We start from the raw sequence: 25,918 nt of genomic DNA, 5'->3' as shown, positions 1-25,918 counted from the left end.
AAAAAAAAAAACTGGTCTGAATCGCTAAAGCCCCATTTCCACCAAGCAGTCCGGTTTAGATCAGTACAGTTTAGTACAGATTGTATCAGTTACATGATAGTGTGACATCAAAGCAGTGCGACACATTGTACCCTGCTAATAAATCCAATGAAGAAGAAAAGCGTGACACAGTAACCAAAGAGCAACATCCAGGAAGACTTACAGGAATTCATCTTCTTTGTGAGTTGCATGTGGCTCTACGTTACAAAGCGCAATCAAGCTTTGTTTTGGAGAAGACTGTGCGCCGCGAGGAGAAATACAGCCACTGTTGCACTGTAAGTGATGATTCTTTCGACCAATCAACGGTCTGCAGTGTTGTAGCTCCACCTCCTGGATTGGATCGGTTTAGTCTGGCACCCATACAAAAGGGTCCCAAAAAGTTGGATGGTTTCTCTCGGTTGTTTGGGGATCTGTCCCTGGATTAATCAGTGGAAACGCCATAATGTGCGTTCCATAACAAGACCAGCCAAATGGAGAAGGAGCTTAACTTCACTGTCCGTACGGGGGTGAATTTTTTTTAACTCAGCAGATTAGAAGATATTAAGATTGTTAGTTTGCTCAATCAGAGGCACAGCTGAGTGTCCTGTAGCTGTTAGTGCCGAGGCTCAAAGCCAGCCTATTGGGTCAGCATTTCCAATATGTGGCCGCCACCGACAGTTGGCTTCATTACCCAGTATCAGGAACGCACAGGTGACAGTCAGCTGAGGGTTGAAGTGACGCACTGCTGTGACACCTTCCTGTCCCAACACCCTTACCCTTCCCATATGTGCAAGTCTTTGAGTTTTATTGTATGTGCTTATGTGCTGAGGTGTTTTTTCCTCATCTCACACTGTGCCCACCCCCTACAGGAGCCTTGTCTGGTATTTGTCTTTTTCCCTCTCCTTACCTCTTGAACTCCTTTCACGCTCCTGTCTCCCCATGTTATATGTCACTGTCTTTATGTTTCTGGAAGGTATGAGACTGAAATGTAATTGACCCTTGGGGATAAATAGAATGATTGAAATCTGAAATCTGTGGTGTCAGGGAGACCATGTCCATGTTTGGGATCAGAGCTATGGGCAGACCTTGATGTCTGAGGCCCGCACCTCAGACGTATCACCAATCAGTCTGGAGATCCTCGAGCAATGATCTCTTCATTTCAGCAAATCTTGTGCAGATCTTGAGCTATTTTTAAAACTGACCTTTTTGATCTGATTACAGACAGATTTGGGGATTTCAACAACATGTGAATATGTAGCGGTTTGATACAGCACAAACTCTGCAAACCCATTTTTATTCCTCGGCTTTCAAGCTGTTTTTTAACCTCAGTGTCTTATTTGATTTTATTTGTTTTAAATTGGAATTAATGTGTTTTGTTTTATGTGGGTCTTTTTTTAAATCTTTTTTTTCTACTTAAACTCTCTGTACAGAGTCTCTGTTTTCAGTCATGGTTGTTTTTAATGTGCCTTATAAGAAAAAATGCTTGGTGAGTTAAAACAATCATAAAATTTAATAACAGAATCTAGGTTATTGTGTAAAAACACATTTTATGTTTTATTAAAGCAACACTGTGTTTATCACATCACTTAGTAAGGCTGTGGACAGGGTTGCCGGCTGAAGGATGATTTTCCTATACCCTAGAAAACCTCCCTCTTTTAAACACTGTAATGTGTTAAAATGTGCAGGTATGTCATGGGACCCCCACAGATCAGATATTGATCCACACACACAGTCACATGTTTCCATCCTCACCCTTAACATCTCATCCTGGTTCATTCTCCTTCACAACTAATCAGACCAGTGAGACGTCACCAACCCCCTGATCTGTGTCCCTGCTCGATGATCAGCTGACCTCATGTTTAAATAACGCTGGAGTGAAGTGATGAATTGGGGATTAATTACTGGAGGCATTTGGGGATAAACCCCAAGAGGTTCAAAATGTATGACCCAGTTTGCCATGGCTCGGTCTTGGGTTTGAGTATTTCAATTCATGATTAATGTTTTCTGTGTTTCCTGTTTTCATCTATAGTTCTTGTTACTTGTGGTTAGAGATGGGTACCAAATTAGGTACTTTCATAGGTACCAACCAAATTCTATCTGTAGTACTGAGTATCGATTCATGTAAAATCAAATGGTACCATGTTCGGCACGTAAACACATCTTTGTGACTGTGAGGGAGTGGAAGAGTAGGCGATTTTCCATGCTGGACTTAAACACAATATTGCAAGTTAATATAGAGAAATAAAAATGTTAAATTGCAAACATTTGAGATTTTATTATCAAACAAATTCATATTTAATATTACATAAACACACAAAAGTACCAAAAATTGGTCATGTTTAAGTTCTTTTGTTGTGTCAATTCTTAGGCCATGTCCACACGTAGCCAGGTATTTTCAAAAACGAGTTTACCCCCCTCCTTCGTTTTTTTAAATACTTTTGTCCACACGCAGCAGGTAAATCTGCCGTTGAGTGCAGATCCAGCCATGTCAAACCCATAGTGGGCCGTGTTTTTCCAGATGTAAAACCTGTGCCAGCCAATCAGAATGAGCGTCTGTCAGCTGTGACGTTTGAGAACAGAAATCTCTGTTTACTGGCGTCTACACAAAGCAGGAGTTTTCCAAAATCTTCACTTTTCAGAAAACACTGTTTATTGTGACGTAAAGCTGCAGTTTCATGTGGATGACAGGCATATTTATCTGGTCTCTGTCTTCAGCTTCCCTGGGTTCAGTTTAGCTCTCCTTGTGTTTCCCTCCCGTGTTATTGCCCCTCATGTGTTTCACCTGTGTCTCGTTTCACACCTGTGTTGATGGTGTCCATGTGCTTATATAGACCTCGTATACACGTAGCCAGGTATTTTCAAAAACAAATATCAGCCCTCATTTGATTTTTAAAATACTTTCGTCTACACGCACCAGACAAACCCATATTTGGCAGTGTTTTTCAGATGTGACACCCGTGCCAGCCAGTCAGGGTGAACCCCTGTTATATTGTGGCTTTGGAGAACTAAAACCTCTGTTTTCCGGCGTCTGCAAGGAATTACAAAACATTATTTTTAGTGGCGTAAAGCTGTGGTTGGCCTTACCTCTGTGTTTCCTTGAGTTCCCTTGTCAGTTCATTGTGTTAAGTCTTGTGCTGCATGTTTGTTGTTCCTACCACTGCCTCGTAAATTCAACCAATGTTTTTGTGGTTTTTGGACTTTTACTAGTTGAATTAAACCTTTTTATTTTAATCTGCAACTGGGTCCTCCTCATTGTTTTTCCCTGTGGATTTTATGCACTGCAAAAAATTGAAATCTTATCAAGTGTTTTTGTCTTACTTTTAGTAGAAAATGTCTTTTTAGACTTAATTTGAGCCACATTCAACTGACCAGTCCAGAAAAATGTTTTGATTCAAGTTTTTTAAAAATAAAAATAAGGTCTGAATTGGTCTTAACATGAAAAAAAAATCTGCCAATGGAACAAGAGAAACTTGCTTGAAACTTTCTTGAAACTAGAATAAAGACTTAATGCAGGTAACTTTTCTTTTGTTCCATTGGCAGATTTTTTTAACTAGTAACAAGTAATTCAGACCTCATTTTGTCTTTAAATATCTTGAAACAAGACATTTGGTCAGGTGAGTGTGGCTCATATTAAGTCTAAAAAAGACATTTATACTGAAAATAAGACAAAAATACTTGATAAGATTTCAGTTTTTTGCAGTGTTTTCACACAAATTGATACCAAATGCTGTTTTCTATGTACTCTCACTAGATTTAGCTTAATAACAGAAAATCACTGCTTGTACTGCTTATGTCGGGGTGCCTGACCCGTTTCATTGTCTCTAATCCATGAACAGCGTCTGCCAAGTTTCCTCCCTCTCTGGCCTGAGATCAAGTTTTAAATGGACTAAAATCAAATAATAATAAGCTGCGTGTGCTGTCTCAGCACGACTAAAATAACTTCTCACGGTTTACCGGCCAACATAAATAAAACACGGGCTTGGCGACAAGATGTTGAGGATTTTAGGCTGAATGTCGGCCCCCGCCTGGATCCCCACCTCCACCTCTCATCCTCCTCTCATCCTCCTCTTCTCTCTGACTCTCTTCAGTATTCATCGTGACCCAAATGTCAAGAGAATTAATTACAAGACAGGAGGAATATTCTTTCTTTATATTAGCCCCTGATCATTTCTGCAGCCCTGAGGACAAAGAGGAGGAGGAGGAGTCCAGCTCCATCATGTGTGTGTATGTGTGTGTGTGTGTGTGTGTGTGTGTGTGTTGAATAAACATCAATATTGAAGAAGACATTATGAGTCAAGAAGCAGCACAGGACTGGATCCATTTCAACCAGTAGTCCTGAGAGCTGCTCCATCCATAAAACATGGTGGATTACTCATTGAGATGTTGCAGCAACAGATGCACCCTGGTCTTACACACTCACACACACACTTTAATCTCATATATGAAGTACACGCACGCACTAACACCATGCTGTAAACACACGCTGCTCCCTTCCTGTGAGATAACAAGCGTTCAGATTTAGAGAAGCGGTTTGTCGGCAGAATTTTAAGGAGCAGGAGTCAGAGAGCGTGGACGGGCAGATTTACTGTTAGATCCATGCGAAGACGCAGCAGAGCAGCTTGCATTTATTCATTCCATGGTGTTTTATTCATACCTTCGTCAGAGATGGAGATTTAATGCACAGTAAAGGCATGAACGAGCGAATAATTCACAAAAGCTAAATGCTCCTGTGTTATTTATGCGCTCTGACGGACGCCGTGTCACTTGATCAGTCAGAGTCTTTAAATGCAAAGAGATGCAGACTGGCTCAAAATCACCTTCTGCAACTCTGCTCTCTTCTCTTCTCTTCTTTCTGCAGGAGACAGGATTTCCTGCCTGGGAGATCACAACCAGTAATTTACTCCATAAGCAGCCGCTGTACCACTTTCAACGCGAGCAGGAGGAGGATGTGTTTCCACTTAGCGTACACGTCAAGGTCAGCAGAGAGGTGAGACAGACGAGACGAGGATGCAAAAGAAACACTATGAGTGGTATAAACAAACAAAAAAAGATGTAATGACAGGTTTACTGTGCTTACATGTTTTGTAAAGTTCTTCTTTCACTGATTTCAAACTAGTTGATTGTCTCCTAATTCACTTTTTATCACAATACAATTAAAAGTTTAAAAAAGTTCATTAAAAGTTCTCTCTTCTTTGTCTGTTTCTTGTAATTTTTTCTCTTTTTCTCAATCTTTGTATTTGGAGTGGGTCATTACTTTGTATGGCTCATTTGTTGGTCATGGACACCAAACTGGTTTTGTCTTTAGTGATATTTTTTACTACTTTTCTCCTGTGTTTGTCTGGAGATCCTTCATGTAACCATGGCTGCATTGTTCACATATGAAATCAGCTGTTAGCAGCCTGTAGCATGTCAATGCTAACTGGTGCAAGGCCGGATGTTTCCCCACAAGGCGAGTAGAAGGAGGTAAGGACAACGTGCTGGTTCTCAGGTGTGAGCTAAGAAGTGACGACATCGACCTGTCCTTCCATCCATCGTTATTGGGAACGTAAGATCTATCTCCAATAAGATGGATGAGCTCGCCGTGCTAACCCAGCAACAGAGGGAATACCAGAGGGCAGAATAGCATCATGCTATTCACAGACATGGCTAATGGAGCTAACACCAGACACCAACGCCACATTGGAAGAGCTTCGCCTGCTGTGAGCAGACAGGATCCAGGAGACAGAGACTGAACAGACTGCTGAAGAAGCTCAGTGCTGGACCCTGTGGAGGTGGAGGCTGGCTGACTGGACAATGATGGACAAGCTGTCAGCATCTATTTTCTTACGGAGCTTTTTGCATTTTGTACACACTTTCTTACTTTTGTTTTCTTGATTGCTGCTGTGACTTCAATTTAGTTGTACTTGTTACAATGACAATAAAGTTCTATTCTATATCATAAAGGCCGAAGGAGGCAATTTGTCTCACCATTAAAATAATGGCTTGAGTCATTTTTTCAAGTTTTGGGGAAAACACAAAAAACTCTACCAAATACAGAGCAAATGTTATCTATTAAACATTTTAATCGAAAAGGCCTTCACAGTCTGACTTTGGCAACTTTAAACCTGGCTCAAACTGCCCTTTCATTCCATAGTGCTAACTCTGAAGTAAAATTACCCTGAGTTAAATCAAACTGGTCAGGAGGCTTCTCCAGGTCTTCTTTGCTGGATTTTTTATTGAACTTAACCCATTTCGAACATCCAGTTTGGACATTTGTGAAACCTGACCATTAACTGTTCTTTAATTCCATAAAGCAAACTCAAAACATAAATATGTCAGGTCAATCCTACGCTGCATACTCATACATTTTCTACCAAAAAGCAAAAACATTTCTTTAATTTTAAAACTTTGAGGGGTATTATTCCCTTGTGCTCGTTCATGTTTGGTTACAGAAATAAGCGGATTAGCCAGGAACAGGTAGCAAGCTAGAAGTACCTAAATTTGTAGTTAAACTATAACTCATCAAATTTAGACTAAATGACAACACAACATTTTACCCTAGCCTTTATGACAGTGAACCTAATCACTCACCAGTAGAAACTGATTCAAGAATCATGTTTACAGCTTCTTCTGTACTTAAGTTTCTATTTCTTTTTGAAGCAGCTGCCATCATGAAAGCTTGTTAAATACATTTTGTATCTCTAGATCAATCCTTACTGCTGCTGAGATCAGTGAAAATAAACCCAGAATTTTGCTCCATTATTTTTTTAAATTCCTTTTCTTTATTTTTTTAAATATGAATTTTATGGATCTATCATCTTAGCCAATGTTGTCACCATCACTCACTTTTTACTGCATCGCCTGTAATTTTAATTCTGTCCTTTAAAATTCCCTTAACAAGGTTTTATTCTCACTTTGGTTTTGACGTTGATCATAAATTCACTTTGTTCTCGAAAGCAAACAAGCTTCAACTTACAACTTTAAAATCTTAAATATAAAAATTGAAGGTAAAACTTGTTTCAAAATTTTCAAATCTCTTAACAGTAACCCTGTTTTCACCCACTCACCTAGAGAACAGTCACAGGATGATGAGGCTAATAAAACAATGTGACCCTGGAATAACGACTACAATTATGTGTCATCATATTTAAGATATTATCTGTGTTTTATTATCTCTTCCTCTCTTCTTACCCAAGAGGAGCTCTTGGACTCTTTAAATGACTCTGTAAACAGCTGATTGGGTTTTGTACAGACTAAGACATTAAAAGTGACCACTGGTATGAAACTTAAAGAAAAACTACATCCAAAACAAAAGTTTGTCTGTTTTCCCATTAGATTTCTTAAAAACAAATAGTCAAAAAACAATAAATTCCTATTTATTATTGTGCTTATTAACCATCAGCTTCACTTCTTCTGATCCCATGTTTGAAATACTGTCCCCCGCCTTAGTAACGGTCCACGGACCAGAGGTTGGGAACCACTGACCCACAGTTCAGTACCATGAAGGACTAACAGGCCACACTGGTTCGTTGCGTCATTGTTCAGAGACACTCATGACTCCTGTAACGACGAGGACAGAGTTAATTAACGCCCCAGTGACCTTTGACCCCATACTTCCTGGCCCCTGAGGCTTGGAGCCCCACGGCCGATGACATCAGCAGGGTGGCACCAGCTCGGGTCATGGTCGACATGGCGATGATGCAGAGAATGAGCCGTGGATTGGGAAATTATGATAATCTGTCTTCAGATAAATCCCCACAAACGATGAGATTTTTCTCTAAGCAGAGTAAAAACAGGAGGGAATAAACCAACAAACAGTCCTGATGTTATCAGTTTGACCTGAATGTAAATAACCCAGGTCATCACCAATATGTCCGGAGAACCACCCGTCACAAACCGCCCCGATGGAAAGTTTGATGACCATAAAGGTGGCCGGGGTCTCCTCGTACGCTCGCAGTTAATCAACATATGTGTTTTTCCAGTTAAAGATAGACGTGTGCTGCAAAGGTTTCCACAAAGAGGAGCAAAATCTGAGAACTGGTCGACCTCTGCTGTAGAAAACCAACCTTTGACATCATCCATTCATTCATTCATTCATTCATTTTACAAACCGCTTATCCTGTTCAGGGTCGCAGGTGGCTGCAGCTTATCCCAGCTCCTTTGACATCATATGAATGTGTAAACCTCCTTTCTGGGGCGCCAGCTGTAGAGTTACACACACTACAAACAACATTTCTCCACATGCAGCTCTAAAACATCACTTTTTCTGCAGATTTAGGGAAATATTTGTGCAATATATTTGTCAAATATTATGCAAAAATAATAAATTTTGTATCTAAATGTAAAATGTTGTGTATAAATGTTATGAATAATGTCCTGATTCTAAGTATGTAGCTATGTCTCTAAACATTACATTTTTATTGTAAATATTAAACTAAGATTTCTAAATACTTGCTCAAATATATCTGAGCTAAATATCTAGACATCTTTGCACAAGATTTAGAAATCTTAGCAAATATTAGAAAATTTTTGCTTAAGATAAAGAAAAATACTGAGTACATATTGACAAATTAAAGCTAACTTTTAAGAAAAATGAAATTTTAGAAAAATATTGACTTAATATTCACAAATCTGAACTAAATTTTTTGAAAATTATCGACTAAATATTCACAAATATGAGCTAAATTTTTAGAAAAATATTGACTAATTGTTCACAAAACTGAGCTAAATATCAAGGAAAATAATCGACTAATTATTCACAAATCTGAGCTAAAAATTAAGAAAAATATTGACTAATTATTCTAAGTCTGAGCTAAATATTTAGAAAAATATTGACTAAATATATTTACAAATCTGGACTAAATATTTAGAAAAATAATGACTTAATGTTCTCAAATTGAGCTGAATTTTAAAAAAAAATATTGAATAAAGTTTCACAAATCTGAGCTAAATATCAAGGAAAATAATCGACTAATTATACACAAATCTGAGCTAAAAATTAAGAAAAATATTGACTAATTATTCTAAGTCTGAGCTAAATATTTAGAAAAATAATGACTTAATGTTCTCAAATTGAGCTGAATTTAAAAAAAAATATTGAATAAAGTTTCACAAATCTGAGCTAAATATTTAGAAAAAAAATTTCAGTACTGTTTAGAAGTCTTTGCTTGAGATTTAGAACAATATTGACAAAATATTTACAAGTCTGAGCTTAATATTTAGAAAAATATTTTTAGTAGTGTTCAGAAATCTTTGCTTAAGATTTAGAAAAATATTGACAAAATATATACAAGTCTAAGCTTACCATTTAAAAAAAATATTTTTCTAGGAGTTTAGAAATCTTTGCTCCAGATTTAGAAACCAAATATTCAGAAGGAAAACTAAATGTTTGGAAATGTGGCTAAAACATTTAACAATTTTATAGAAAATCTCACAAATCTTTCTCTTTATCTGCATAGAAACTGATGTTTTAAAGCAAAATGTTGAAAAATGTATCTGTTATTAGTAGTGTTAGCAATTTTCCACTTGGTGCCACATTCACCTTTAGCTTCCGGTTTGAAATCACCTCTGACAGCACAGGTCATGCTGTAAAGACTATAACTTATAAAGGGCTTTATGTTGTACCACTCAAAAGGCTTTTATGCTGTGAGTCAATTCACCAATGCAGTGAAAGACCACCGGTACTAGCTGTTAAAACTTCCTGGTACAGTGTCTTGCTCAAGGACACTTCCACATGTGACCACAGGAGCTGGTATCGAATGTCCAACCTTCTGAATGAGAGACAACCAACTCTACCACTGAGCTGCATCCCCCGGACACGCACATCACTGAAACACAATGACGGTCTATTTCCAGAACTGGGGTCTGGTGTAGTTGTGATTTAGATTGTTGAAAGTCAGGTTTTCTGACAAATATATCTGCCAGGAGAAATACACCTGCTGTCGCACAGGAAGTGACCATTATTTCAACCAATCAACAATCTGCAGCGTTGTTGCTCCACCTCCTGGGGTCGGATCGGTTTGGTCTGGCACCCCAACGGAAGGTGGGAAAGCTCTTCTCAGTTATTTGGAGATCTGGGATCAAGATTAGTCGGTGGAAACGCCTTAAAGTGGATGCTATACTGAACTGAACTGTACTGATCCGCTTGGTGGAAACGAGGCTTTCGATTCAGAAAAATTTGATGAAAATTCCCAGAAAAGCCATTTATAATTTCTTCTTAAAAATACTGAATCAGACATGTTATCATGCTTGCCTGCTCATAACAAACCAAAATATTTAATATTTAAACATTTATATGACCAGGGAAATGCAGTGGAGATAAAATCCTGAAAATTCCTGTTAATTTCTGAAAATCTCATTCCTAAGTTCCAACTTCCCAGAATTTTGCAACCCTAAAAATGTCTTATCCTGTTTCCTTTCATTGGTTAAATGTATTACTTTCATCTTTTTGCCAATGGTTGTGTTTTCTTTTCCAAGTCATGAAATGGTCTCACTATAAATTAATTATTGAAAATCAAATCTTATTTATATTTCTGTGATCTTCATTTTCACACGTGTTCCCTTTACATTTTTAAACGTGGCATGTGTCAGACGCCATGCACAAGATTTTAACCACAAATATTTCGCATGTAGCATGTTGTTCATAAAATAAACATGGTGGCTCCTTAAATAGGATGGATTTACAGTTTCATGTTGGTTTATAGCAGGAACTGATGAATCTCTGCTCATGCAGTAAAAGTGAGGAAGAAGAAAAGGAAGAGGAGAAACACTCAAACCAGAAACGAAGGGGTGTGTTTTGAGCGTTGGTGACTCACACTCCCATCTGACCTGCCAGCACAGAGCTGGAACAAGCCTGACGTCAAAGTCACGTCCTTTGACCTGTTTCTGATTCAGGAACCGCATACAAAGGTGGCCCAAAGAAAGATCTGGTCCCATGTAACTCGTGTTCTTTAAAACTGTCATGAAAAATTCAGATGTGAGTCATTCACGAGCACAAAGGTCTGATTTGGGTTATTTCAGCCTGCAGAGTGCACGTAGTCCTGAATACTCGAGCCATGGATGCTTTTAGGTGAGTGAAAAGAAAACTTTAGCTTTTATAACATTTGATTTAAATCATAAAACTGTTTTTCTTTTAACCCTCTGGATCCCAGGCACATTTTGAGTGCTTTTTTTTTTTTTGCTTCTGTCACATTTTTACTCGCTGTAGACTCATTTTTCACTGCAATATGAAGTTCTTCACTTCTATGAGGTCAGGAGAACCAGGGCTAAAACTAGATGTAACTCAACAATGTCTCAGCAATATAATATAATTCTCTTAAACAATGAAAACTGTGTATAAATATGTGCAAAACACTTTATTTAAGTCTTGGATCAAAGAAGAGTGAAGTATTTTTAGTTTTACATGCTCTGAACACACAAACTGTTGCTCATTGGTGCAGAGCAGCCCCAAGCTGAAACACTACACCAGAAAGATGGAAGGAAAATTTTAAAGAATTCTTTAGATTTAAACAAAGGACATATATCGATAATTCAGGGATTATTTAAAGCATTAAAGAGTGTAGAATTATTTGTTTTTTACAGAATTGAGCTAGAGCAAACGGTTGATTTTCGGCAGATTTTTAAAGAGGATGTGTGAATAAATGAGATGATGACAGCAGTCTTACAAAAATCATTCTTCTTTCCCGCTGATTTTCGGCATGGTGCTGATGTCATGTGTGGTGTATTCAGGGACCGTTAGAAATTTGAGAATCTGACGATAACACCACTTTTTACGGCATTTGCACAGGACAAATGCTTTGTAAATGCCAGGCTTTCGAAAATAGGGCTGCAACGAATAGTCAACATAATCAACTCGTCAACAATAAAAAATTAGAGGAAATCTTCAAAGGGCAACTCCGCTTTTTTCAGGATCTGAGTCACAAACTAGTGTCAAAACTCCACTAACTTTTTAAATGATAGGACATTTATCTGATGGAGCTCTCACTCTCAAGCTCACACTGCACCAGTAACACTCAGGGGGAGGAGGAGGGGCAGAAGTACGCATGAGCAAAATGGAAGTAGCGCATGTAGAGACTAATAAGCGTTCTTGCTAACAGACACTGCGAACAACAACTTCATACCTTACCTGCTTCATTCATTTTGAGATTAATTTATTTATTTATTTATTTTTTTTTTTGTATTGTACTTATATTTTTATGTCATCATGGATGAAATAAAGACAAACAAACATGACACAGGGCTGACCAATCAGAGGTGAGAGCCTAACTGGGTAAATGCAGAAAATGCAACAAACAGGTTGAATTAAAAAGGTCTGCACATTTTAAAGGCCAAATTAGGTTGAAACACAAAATATCCAATAGATTAGTCGACATAAAAAAATAATTGTTAGTTGCAGCCCTACTTGAAAATAAGTGCACCGCAGGTTTGGGATCCAGCTGATCGAAACAGGTTTTTTATTTGTCAATGCTTCGACAAACAGCAACAGTCTCCTCAACAGCAAATTTCAACAACATCCACTCGCTGGGGTTGCCTCGAGGCCCCCAGGGGCCCCCAGATCCCTCTGCGACACCTATGTTTAATGTATCGATGAGAGCAGGATGAATAAGTGAAGAGATAAATGAATAATTAGTTTATTTTTTTCATTTCTGTTTTTAGAGCGACCTGGTTGTTTAGTGCATCCTTTATCTGTGGCCAGGGAGGAAAAACTGCTGAGAGCAGCAGAAACAGAGAGGAGGAGAGGAGGAGAGGAGGAGAGGAGGAGAGGGGGCAGCTGAATCCATCTCTCAGTGCTATCCCTCCCTCCGGGCATTTCCCTGCTGGCAGCAGATACGTGGAGGCTGCAGCGTTTTCAAACCTCCACCATACCCATGAACTCTGGGTGTGTGCCGTCTTTTATTTATGATGTGTGTGTGTGTGTACACGTGTGTGTGTGCATATTGATATTCATGAACTTTACATATACTGTGTGTGTGCAGATGTGTTATGCATGAGCTCCTATATTTGCTCATCTACTCCACGAGCTAACAAGTGTGCACGCATCATGTGTTTGTTAGGCCCCTGTGTGTGTGTGTGTGTGCAGATGAGTGTGTAGGTGTGTGTATGACTCACCGTTCTCACCAGATGCTTCACAGCCATCTTCATCATCACAGTCGTCCCCGCTGCCCCTCTCTGTGTGTGCGCTGCCTCCCTCCTCTTCCTCCACCTTTGCTCTGGCTTTAGCGGCCCAGCCCAGCTCCACTAACAGCTCCTGAGTCAAAACACAAACAGACGCAGATGTCCAGAAACATTACGCTTCAAAACAGACTTTAACACTTTGTTTTCTCAACAGTTTTTCTCTGTAGATGCTTTCAGTTCTGTTATGGGTGTTTTCAGTTAAAGCTCTGGTCTACAATTTAAAACCTCGGAGATTATTAATAACGCTGTTTATGAGGCTGTTATGGTCGATAAAGAACAAAAAAATCCATTCAGTACATCAGCTGCAAAACGGCATAATAATTGACCAATCCGAACCGCCATGCCCCTCATTTCTCCCCTGCTCCTCACCGTCCTGCCCATGGTCCCACCTCGTCCTTCCCCACTACCCCTCTCACGTCAGCTAGCTGCTCAGCTACTGAAGCGTCATGGAGCTGGAGAAAACCGGAACCAGGAAGCTGTTACTGTTAACCTCCACAGGGAAGGGAAGAAAACAAAAAAGTTTCAAGGAAAAGGCTGAAGCAAGAAAGATTTATGAGCAATACAGGTGCCAACGGAGACTGAATATTGGAGAAATGTACGACTGGTGGAAAAAGCTGTAAGCATTTGGGACTGAAGACTGACGCTGAGACAGCTGAGTTTCAGTTCAACAGGTAAGTACTCTGAGAAAGAAGACTTGGTCAATGTTCAAGACTCCTTTCTGCTGGTTGATTGCAAGGTCAGCCATTAGCTTTAAAAACAGACTGTTTTGATTTATTGCAATAGACATGCTTTCTTCAGTCCTTCATTTTTTGGTTTTTCTCTCCTTCTGGATGGGGGCGAGGGGGTTGGTTTCTTTCTTTAGTTTTGCTGTTTTTTGTTTGGTTTGTTTGTTTCTATTTCTATAAAAAAAACAATACATATATTTTGAAAAAACAGACTGTTTGAACTAAAGGTGAAAAAACTGTTTTTGCGGCATGGCAGTAGCCTCAACCATTACAGGCTGTAGCGGCAGAATTACCAAACCTGTGAAGCTGTTTTAAACATGGAAGACGTCATGTTCACGCAAAGAGACTGGATATTTATGGATCGAATAAATCCTTTGGAAAAGTCTGACTATGTTGACAAATACAGCACTTTTTCTTTAGTGACACCACCACAACCAAATGTCTGTACGTTATGACTAAATGTCCTGTTTGTGTAAAGGCTGAATGCTAGTGTTACTTTTGCTTTTTGCACTTAGTATCAAACTCAGATTGTTGGTAACAAACCTGGGTAATAAAAGTTAATGTTATGCAAATTGTGTGATTCATGTCAAGAACAAAAGAGCGTTAGCTAGCATCAAAACAAATAACAGTAATAATGAGGTCAAAGGTCAACATGACTTGTATACTAATGTGATGCTAACAGCTGAAGATGAGGTCACGGGAGGATGTTTCCACGTCAGTTTTCTCTCTAAAGGCATCAAAGAGTCATAGCTCAGAAACATGAACTCACACACACACACACTCACACACACACACACACAGGTCAGGGAGCAGGCTGAAGGGTAATTGAGTTCATGTGGTCTCTATGTGATCCATAGTCCTCTGCTACTCTGTGAAGTCACCGTGTGGATACAGTCACATGTTATGTAACCGTGACGCTGATGTAAAGCCTGTTTCCTGATCATAAAATATCACATATATAAAAAAACAGGAAGGACGACACAAACTTTTCAGTTATATGAGAAACTCCAAATATGGTTTTACAGGTTAACACACACACTCACACACACACGCAGCGACAGGCTCTTATAATTGGCTCACAGCATGATGAATGTGTATTGCAGAGGGTCAATGTGTGTAAAATATGAATTCCAGCTGAAAACAGAGATAAGGAGAAGGACCACCACTTTTTACAGAAAAACATAATGTGCTGACTTTCGTTTTCCCACAAGATAACAGAGTTTTATTTTTAAAAAAGCTGATGCCACCGCGATTATAACATCCATCTTAATGATTTATAATACCTCTGTCTGCTAAATTAAACAGCACAGAGGCCAGAACTGAGCAAACTGCTCCAGATTTTTCAATAAGATCACAACAAAGATTTCTTTCTGTATGTTTAAAATAATAAAGTTAAAAAAAAAGAAATACCCCAACAGGAGGATTATAACTGCCTTTTAAATGTATTCAGCTGTGACTGTGGTGTGATGAAGATGTCAAACATGTATCAGCTGAGAGGGACAATAATATAGATTTTTTCTCCACAGTGAAAGCTGGAAAATGTGCATGTATAGACTTCCACATGATTACAGCATATCACACTGGGTATGAGGACAACACACCCGCTTCAAAAAGTACACCAAGGAATAATACCCCTTAAAAAGTTCCCCGTCCGATGCCCTACGAACACTGTAAACAGTAATGAGGAAACAACTTATTAAAACAATGATTAAAGCAAAATATTCTGTTCATCAGCTGATCAGAAGTGTAAGACCACAGCCTTTAAAAGACAAAATCTGTGCAAAAATGTCAGATTGTTAAGCTGCATATCAAGGTCTCTCACAACACATCATCGCGGCTGAGGTTGGACGCAATTTTTTTAAAGAACCTGAAGGTTATTGAACAAAAAAGTCAAGAGGTAGACCCAAAAATTTCACTAGGACTGAGCCAGAGGATCTGACTGGCTGTTTGTCGAGACACAGGAAGACCCTTGACCCAAATTAAGGCTGTTACTGTTGCTGACTGTAGCCCGATAACCATCAGACGCCATCGAAGAGAGAAGAGCTTTAAGAACAGAAATGTCTCTAAAGGCCTTGTCTCCTTCAACGCCACACGGTTACCCCTTTGGACTTTGGACTGATGGCTTTCTACGTTACTGACATGACGAGGAGGCCCCACTGGAGATGTTTTCTACATGGCACAGTGGAGGGGGCGCCATCATGATCTGGGTTTTTCCTTCAATGGAACAATGGAGCTTAAGGTTGGTCAGGGGCGTCAAACAGCGGCTGGCTATGTGAAGATGCTGCAGGTGGGGATGGGTACCTTTCACATTTAAAACGATACTGTACAGACGTCCGGTACCTCGCAATCGTTATTGGTACTCAATGCTACCAATTTTTGGCACTTTTTTATGTGTTTATGTGGCAATAAATATGAATTTGTTTAATGAAATCTCAAAGTTTTACAATTTAACATAAACTCACAATGCTGTGTTCATGTCCAGCATGGAAAATCTCATACTCTTCAACATGGTACCTTTTGATTTTACATGAATCGGTACTACAGACAGAATTTGGAATTTGGTATCTAAAAAAGTACCGCATTCGGTATCCAGTAGCAGGGGGCCTCCTTCATGACTGAGGACCCTGGTCTGTGTGGTAATGACTGGGTTTTTCAACAGAAACGCTGCGGGTCACAATGGCTGCCTGACAAAGGACTTCTTCCAGAAAAATAAGCACACTCTCCTCATTTGTCTCACTCCCATTTCTTCTTTTTGCATTTTGAAACTCTACTTAAAACCTTTTTAAGATCCAACAATATAAAATGTAAAATTTTGATCAGGTGTGTGTTACATTAAATTTGTCTATCCATTTTCCATGGAGCCTATTCCAGCTGTCTTGGGGCGAGAGGCGGGGTACACCCTGAACTGGTCACCAGCCAATCACAGGGCTGACAAAGACAGACAACCTTTCACACGCACACTCAGGCCACGTTTACACGGAGACTCCCGCAAAGATTCTTCATTTGCGTTTCCAAAAGCCACACGCGTTTACATGAGGACAGCATGAAAACAATCCATGTTCATACAACTCCAAGAGGACAAGTCACAACGATGTAGTGGCCATGCCAGGCCAGTAGTTGGCGATGTGGCTATATGTGTGTTTATATGCTACTCGGAAATCAGCCATCACTGTTGTGGTTTTTCTTTCTTTTTCTGCCGTTTTATTGGGTGAGACGATTAGCAATCCAACCTTGAGGCCCATTACTGCCACCAACTGGACCGGAATGGCTTAACTGGCCAACTGGCCAAGTTGCGCGCAACCTTTACCTGAAACTGCCAGTGCGCATGCGGTGATGTCAGCGTTTCACCCTGAAACGCTCTGCTCTGTGTTTATACGAGGCTGGATGGAGGAGCGTTTTGAAAACTCTCCACCCTGGAGAGCTTTTTCAAAAGTTTACATTTCCTGACAAAACACAACGCGGTCTCATCTAAACGCAAGGCCAAAGCGCAACGAAATGCTATCGGATTTGACCGTTTTTGGCATCGTGTAAATGCGGCCTCAGACCAATGACAATTTAGAATCAGCATTTAACCAGCTGAGCGTGTTTTTGGACTGTGGGAGGAAGCCAGAGTACCCGGGAGAAAACCCACGGGAGAACATGCAAACTCCATACAGAAAGGCCCACTGGGCAAACTGGGAATCAAACTGGTGACCTTGCTGTGAGGCTGCAGCGCTAACCGTCTCACCACTGTGCAGCCCACATTAAATCCAAGAGGCTGGTAACACAGCAAGAAATAAGACATTTTTTTAAGATAGGATAATAGTAAAAAGTGTCTAATGTTTAAATTATTAATAAGTACCAGAAAAAAAATCACAGCTCATTTTAAGGACCTTGTTGAGACAGGATTCAGCAGACCTGACAGGCTGAGGAAGTTAATTGGAGGCACAAAAGGCACAAACAGCAAATGAACGACCACCTTTAGTTTTGCAGTTAGAGTGGAGTCTGCAAGGTGTCTGTGTTTGTGTGTGTGTGCAGGTTATAAACATGTGAGGGGACATCTGGCTCCCTCTGTAAAGCGGGCATGGGACTGACACGAAAACAAGGGGAACCAAGGTTATTTTATGACAGCGTGTCCGAGGGGACACAGGCAGAGGCTCGACCCTGTGCGCAGTGATTCACCATCATGTCATCCGACTGCAAATGAGGGCTGAGGGAGGACCAAAATACATTAAGGCTAAGGTTCCTGCAGGACTGTGTTTTCCTGGTCATGTGGAAAAGAAGGAAATGAAATTTAGGTCACGAAGCGGGAAAACCAACAGGCCAACACGTCAAATTATTCTGGGGACGCCGCACCAGAGCAGCGTGTCCAGAGCTAATTAAAGACAGGGGAAAACTTTACACACGCGAGCAAAACAGAGATATTTAGTCTCACACTAATTTTTTTTACTGGCGAACATTAAAATGTCTGTGTTCGCTGCCATTGACTTAGCACAACAGTTTACTGCGTCTATAGAAGTAAATTATGTTTTTCAGGGGGGAGGCAAGGTCTGTTGGAGCTTATCAATTCAAATCCTTCTTGTAAACTACTGTGGGTGAGAGCGGTGTGCTCTTTGGATGAGAGCTCAGCATGGATATGAGGAGAAGATGTGAAATGATATAGACGTAGCGAGACGCTGCAAGTCAGAAAAGTTCAGGCAGCTCACGCTCCAACTGAGGACGTGTCACGGTAGTTCAGAGAGAAAGAGCGGGAGAAAATCGGGAGAAAAGACGACAGATTTTAAAAAAAGTACGTTTTGTCTGTTTTTTGGATCAAAAACAGGGAGAGAGACATAAAAGAAGAGAGTCCACTCTTCTTAGGTAGTTTTGGTGTTTACATAGTCAGAAAAAACAAGATTATTTGGGTTTTAAAAGATCGTTCAGGATGCTCTGAAAATGGCTGGCAGCCAATGAGTTAATCGCATTAATTTTTTTACCGCATTAATTTGCGGTGTAATTAATCTGAAGAGACAGCCCTACTCAAAATATAACTACATCAGCTGTAAGATAAAGATAATAAAGATGTAAAAAGAAAAGATTTGTGCAAATATTTATAATTATTAGCTTTTAAGTACCCTCTTTTGCTGTCAACCCCCCCCCCAAAAAAACACTTTTTTAATACAATATTTGTTAAAAAAAAAAAAAAAAACAGCTGAAGATGTGCTAGCTTTCATGCTTCTGTTAACCAATTTCCCTCTGTAGAAAAATCAAATTGCCTTAATTCTATAATCTTAAGTGGAAACGATATCTGTGCAGTATTAGAGATTGGTGAAGCTTTCAAAACTTAATCAGCAACAGACTTTTGGTACAAGTCATACTGCTGTGTCCATTGTTGCCAAGCTTTGATTGTAACTTTTGTTAAATAACTTATTGTTTTGTTCTTTTTCCTTTTTGTTTAAGTCTTAGTTTTTCTTTTTTCCTTTCCCTTTTCTTACTAACTTTTGGTATATATATTTTTTTTCTTCTATTTTATTATAAAATTGCTAAATAATTGATAAAGTAATTGTACTAGAAGCAACAAAATGTAATAAAATGTTCATCATAAAAAAAAAAAAATCAAATTGCATTGGATAGGTTGCAACTTGTGGATATAAATCCTGTTAAAGCACATTTTTCCAAATACTGATTGAGTTTTGCCCGTTCTGGTTTTGTCTCCTTTGGCATGTGTCCCTAATGTTTCCAGTAGCATTGCTGCTACACTTCAACCATGATACTTTGATTTATGTTATTATCCTGGTATGAAGGAGACTCTTGTTTTCTAGGGGGTATAACAGCATAAAATAAACTACTGGGATAATATTAAGTCTATGAACACGAACTAACATGTGATTCAAACATTGGTTGAATAAATAGTGTTGAAGGAGTTTAGCTGGGTTGCTTTTTTTGAATATCGTCACCCTATTAAAATAACAGCCTAAGTCATTTTTTTTATGGAAATGAGTTTTTGGCTTAAATCATCTCTTGATAAAGCCATCTCTGTTAAAATTGCTCAAAACTTTAGCTAAAAGAATCATGCTCTTTATGCCCTATAGGACAATGGCCTATGTCACTTTTAATTCTAGCCTGAGTCTAAATTTTGGATAATTTAGGATAAAATGTGTGATTTGGGCAATTTAACAAGCTTTCATGATGGCGGCTGCTTCAAGAAGAAACCGAAACTTAAGTACACAAGAAGCTGTAAATATGATTCATGAATCAGTTTCTACTGGTGAGTGATTAGGTTCACTATCATAAAGGCTAGGGGATAATGTGTAGTCATTTAGTCTAAATTTCACAAGTCATAGTTAAACTACAAATTTAGCTACTTCTAGCTAGCAACCTGTTCCTGGCTAGCCCACGCACAAGGCAATAATACCCCTCAAAGTTTTAAAATTAAAGAATTGTTTTTGCTTTTTGGTAGGAGATGTATGAGTGTGCCTACTCTGCGTATGATTGACCTGACATTAGCTCAGTTTAGGTTGGAGTTATTTATGTTTTGAGTTTGCTTTATGGAATTAAAGGACATTTAATGGTTAGGTTTTAAAAAGTTGTCCAAACTGGATGTTGGAAATGGGTTAAGTTCAATAAAAACCCAGTGAAGAAGACCTGGAGAAGCCTCCTTACCAATTTGATTTAACTCAGGGTGATTTCAGTTTTGAGTTTGGGCTATGAAAGGAAAGGGCAGTTCAAGCCAGGTTTAAAGTTGCCTAAGTCACTTTATTCTTTAATGTTGAATTTCCGACACACAATGTTCTCTGCATGTCAACAGACATCCACTGTGAAGGCCTAAGCTCTGTATTTGGTAAAGTTTTTTGTGTTTTCCCAAAGCCTTGAAAAAAATGATGACTCCCATAAAAGAGCAGATCACTCTCATCCTGATTGGCTGAGCCGCTCACACAAAATTTAACTGTGAGGACAGTTGAATGGTTATGCTAATAGCTTCCTATTAAAAGGAAAAACCCTGTGTGGGACATAACCCTGTGCTGTGAAGCTCTAATTAATACATGACACTAAACGTAGACGGTAGAGACAGAAAGACAAAGCAGTCGATCGAACCATGACGGATGAAATAATTAATATTCAAAGGATGTTTCTGTGTCCTGTTTTACATTTAGTTCTTCCTTTCACACAGGCTATATGCAAGTGTGTAAACGGCACATGTGACAGGCGTGAATAATTATCGATACATGGTGCGCATTAATGTGAGCGCCTCAGATAAATGGCTGCTCCAATCAGTAAGAAAGAAAGAGAACAGAGCAGCTTATCAGCATAAGGATAACTCTTTTTTTTATTATAACAAAAGCTAAATTTTATTTCTCATGTTGTATTCTATTTATCTAACTTTTTTCTGTTGTGTGTGTGTTGGTGTTTGAGCTACACAGAAGATGCTCCATAAACCAAACTCTAACAGGACACCAACAGTAACATAAATTTAATAGAGCAGAGAAAGTAGGTCTCAGACATAAATGACTGGTGGTGTGTGTGCGTGTGTGTGTGTGTGTGTGTACATAGTGGGGGAAGGGATGCTGACTTGGCATGTCCTCCATGTAAATGCAACATGATTAATGGTCTCAGTGCTTAAATTGGACAGGAGTGCAGGAAAAAGCTTCAGCAGCACAAAGAGAAAAATAAACCTTTACATGTCTCATCCACTGATCATTGTCCCTGAACACTCATTAACTACAAACAGCATTAAGAGGATTTCTCAATTTTTATTTTTTTTTTTTTTTAGGTTGTTTTTTTTTCTGCAAATTTTTCTTCTGTTATTAAGCATTTTTTTTATTATTGTTGTAACGATTATTAAAATTATAATAATTATTATTATTACTTTGTTATTATTATTTCAAATAAATGATTTTTTTGCTTTTTTTTCAGTTTAATTTTTTTTTTTTTGCATTTTTTTATTTCAAAATCTTTGAAAATTCTCAGACTTGTTGAACTTTCAAAAATTTTGCACATTTATACAATTTATGACATTACAAATTTTGCATTTTTTACACTCATTTACTACAAACAGCATGAAGACAATTTCTTTTGTTTTTAGATTAATGCTTTTTTTTCCGCAGATTTTGTTTTGTTATTAAGCAAAACTTTGAAATTATTGTTATTATTATTGTAATTATTATTATTATTATTATTTCAAATATATGATTTTTTTTTTAAAAAAATCCAGTTTAATTTTTTTGCTATTTGTTGCATTTTAATTACATTTCAAAATCTGTGAAAATTCCAAGACTTGTTGAACTTTCCAAAATTTTGCACATTTACACAATTTGACATTACAAAACTTTTTTTTACCCTCAATACCTACAAACAGCATTAAGTCGATAACCCTAACCCTCAATTTTTTTTTTATTAATATTTTTTGCAAATTTTTTGCAATTTTTTGTTTTGTTATGAAGCAAAATTTTGAAATTGTTGTTGTTATGATTATCATAATTATAATAATAGTAATTATTATAATTATACTTATTATCATTATTATTATTAACATTATTATTATTTCAAATTTATGATTTTCTTTCATTTTTCTCAATTTGATTTGTTTGCTTTTTTTGGCTTTTTTTTTTTATTTTAAAATCTTTGAAACGTCTCAGACCTGTTGAACTTTCATAAATTTTGCACATTTATACAATTTATGACAACAAATTCTCCATTTTTTAATAAAAAATTTACAAATTAATTGAATAAAAAACACAAGATATCAGATGTACAGTTTTATAAACACAAAAAAATTCTTGTTTAGATAATTATTCACTAGATTTAACTATGCATATAATTTTATACACTATCTAATATCTTAATTGTGAAGTTAAAGTAGATTTTGTTGCTCCAGAATGACTTTAATTCAGGTAAGCTGAGGCAAAATGGCTCTTACGAAAATAAAGGTTGCAGACCCCTGGTCCAGAGAGTGACCCTGTAAACTGGAGACCCTCAGCTGAACATGTCAGTTGGTATTCAGTTTACAGCAGCTGTTCAAACACAAAAAGAGGTTCTCAAAAAGTAATCCTGGTGTAGTTTTTATATATATGTGTGTCTTAATCTCCTCATCATATCAGTATTTGATGATGATCTAAAGCTGTTTATGAGAGAAGCATCCCAATGAAGTCAGCTGGAGGAACTAAAGTCGCTGCCTGGCATGTGACTCCTCTTCTGTTTGGTAAACTGTGATGACTGACTTCACCAGAGCCAGATCAACCTGAACCAGAAACATCTGACTCCATGAAACCTGAACTCCAGATTCATCCAGTTCCCAGGCTGAAAGTGACTTAGTAAGCCTGGTCCGTTAACCGCTGATCCAGTTTGTGTTTCTTTTACGTCTCTGTTTCCTGTCTGTTTAGTCTTTCCTTCCACTCCGTGTTTTGTTGTCTGGCCTCCTTTTCACCGTCTGTCATCCTCTCTGCGGAGAATCCAAACTCAGCCAAAAACAATGAATCATCCCGATGAGTAATCTTCATGCATAACTTTATGGGATCATATTTTGTATGGTTTTATGAGTCATCCATGTAAATCATATCATCACACCACCATGCTGTCCAGAGCTTTGAAGAGGCTGCATAAATCCTCTTTAATCGTCGAGTCATTTAATTTATTAGTGCATTTTGTTATCGACATCCTTTTTGGAGTGCTGACATTTAAGTTTATTGGATTAAACGGTGCTTCACACATGGGCTGATGGGAGATGATTGAGAGCCATGTGAAGATGAGGGCAGATCACACACTCTCTCACACACACACACACACACACACACACACACGCACTCACACACACAGAGCAGGTTCCTGCACACTTTGAAGTGACACCAAAAGGCTGAAGCTACTTTTTCACTGTAAAGATCAAACCAACAGCTGCATTATTATTTAAATGTGGTGATGAATAATTCTATGCATTAGGAGCAGGTAACATTAACTCTGCAGAATGATATAACCACCTTAAACATCAAGGTGTCACAAAGGTGAGTACAAAAGATATTACTGCTCTTTAGTAATTAGAAAAACACTCACAGACAACTACCCAGATTCTAACCCAACGGTCTGCAACCTGTGGCTCTTTAACTCCTTTGCAAAGGCTCCTTATATCTTAAAAAAATAGTATTGAAATAATTATTTTTTCATTTTTCTTACAGAGGGTATTGATGATTTAAGACACTCACAAGATAAAGCCATGTGTTATCATTTTGTTAAACCAAATATGCATTACATCTTGCAATAAAGTCTGCCATCCCACCTTCCACTCCTCCTCCTTTTTCTTTCCGACTTATTAAACATGCTTGGTATACAACAAAAAATGACGAGTTGAGTGATGTTATTAATATGTGTTATCAAATTTAATTATATTTTTAAAAAAACATTTTGCAAATAATTGAAACTATTTTTTTATATATTTTGGCAAAATTTCTGAAGTTTCAAAATTTTTTCAATCTTTTTTCATATTTATTTAGCTTTTTTTTTTTTTTTTTTTTTTTTTACATTTTTTGAATTTCAATATTGTTTCAAGTTCTTGGAAATTTTTTAAATTTGAAGTTAGTGTTCAAGCCTTTAGCTTGTCTTTTAGTCTTTAGCTTGTGATAAAGTCTTTAGCTTGTGTTTAAGCTGGGAGCTCATGTTTTAGCATTTGGTTTGTGTTTAAGCCTCACGCTTGTCTTTAAGTCTTTAGCTTGTGTTTGAGTCTTAACCTTTTATTTGAGCCTTGAGCTCATGTTTTAGCCTTTAGCTTGTCTTTTGGTCTTTAGCTTGTATTTTGGCCTTTATTTTGTGTTTAAGCCTTAAGCTTGTCTTTTAGTCTTTAGCTTTTAGCTCATTTGTTAGCCTTTGGCTTCTGTTTTAGCCTTTAGCTTGTTTTTGAGCCTTTAGCTCGTGTGTTAGCATTTGGTTTTTGTTCAAGCCTTAAGCTTGTATTTTAGTATTTAGCTTGTGTTTGATTGTTTAGCTTGTGTTTTAGCCTTTAGCTTGTGTTTTAGCCTTAAGTTTATCTTTAGCCTTAAGCTTGTGTTTCAGACTTTAGCTTGTGTTTAAGCCTTTAACCTGTGTTAAAGCTTTAGCTTTTAGCTTGTCTTTTAGCCTTTGGCTTGTTTTTTTTTTGCCTTAAGCTTGTCTTAGGGCCTATAGCTTGTGTTTTAGCCTTTGATTTGTGTTTAAGCCTCAAGCTTGTTTTTGAGTATCTAGCTCGTTTTTGAGTCTTTAGCTTTTTATCTTTGAGCCTCAAGCTCATGTTTTAGCCTTTAGCTTGTCTTTTAGCCTTTAGCTCGTGTGTTTGCCTTTGGTTTGCATTTAAGCCTTAAGCTTATCTTTTAGTCTTTAGCTTGTGTTTGATTGTTCAACTTCTGTTTTAGCCTTTAGCTCGTGCTCTATCACTCTAATTTTAAGCTTTCTTCTGCTCTTCTGTCTTTTTTCTTTTTGACAGTTTAGCTCCAGTGTCCACCATCACCACAAAATAAATCCTAGAAATTGTTTCCAGCTGAGAAAAACACAGACCTCGCTTCTCACTACTGAACTTGACCGGTGTTGTGTTGTCACGGAGACTTCAACCTGCTGTAAATCAACTCTTTCTGAACCCATTTGGAAACTACGAAATAACACTTAGGAGCAACCTATGTTAGCGCTGATAATCTCATTTTAAAGTGGGGTTTATGATCAGGCATATTTCTAGAAGTGAGACTTTTTCAAAACCACTTAGAAAGTCCTCACAGAGACTTTAAGTGTTGAAAAAAGCTACACAAAAAGAAGAAAAAAGGTCAACATGGTGTGATTGTTAACTTCTGGATCTCACTGGTAGCAGGTGAAATTACCACCAGATCTGATGAGAACAGGAAATCTGTTGTGTGTACCTGCGTCAGCTGCTCCAGCCTCTGCTTCGCCCCCTTCAGGACAGGATCTGTGTTACGCACGCTCATCTCTGGGTTCTCCTTCTGGGCTTTTAAACTGCTGCCAACCACTCGACCGGCATAACTAGACAGAGAGGAGAGACAGAACAAGAGAGTGACATACAGTACTTTATGTCCCAGTTCTGAGGGTGTACGTGTGTG

The 25,918-nt window shown here is 38.1% G+C and overlaps 1 protein-coding gene across 1 annotated transcript in view; it reads right to left on the bottom strand.

Annotated features, from left to right (window-relative positions):
- The window catches only part of LOC141789695 (glypican-5-like), an 89,801-nt gene that overhangs the window by 22,923 nt on the left and 40,960 nt on the right, over nucleotides 1–25,918 (bottom strand). The window contains exons 8-9 of the mRNA XM_074669250.1: nucleotides 25,721–25,841; nucleotides 13,105–13,243 (exon numbers count right to left, since the gene is read on the bottom strand). Of these exons, the coding sequence (XP_074525351.1) occupies nucleotides 13,105–13,243; nucleotides 25,721–25,841 (260 nt within the window). The remainder of the gene's footprint in view (nucleotides 1–13,104; nucleotides 13,244–25,720; nucleotides 25,842–25,918) is intronic.

Source organism: Halichoeres trimaculatus, unplaced genomic scaffold (genome assembly GCF_033239565.1).
Source record: "Halichoeres trimaculatus isolate MK-OKI-2021-1 unplaced genomic scaffold, fHalTri1.1 fHalTri1_scaffold_4, whole genome shotgun sequence".
Taxonomy (NCBI): Eukaryota; Metazoa; Chordata; class Actinopteri; order Labriformes; family Labridae; genus Halichoeres; species Halichoeres trimaculatus.
Note: the sequence above shows the minus strand (reverse complement) of the source record. Positions and strands in the feature narration are given on the sequence as shown.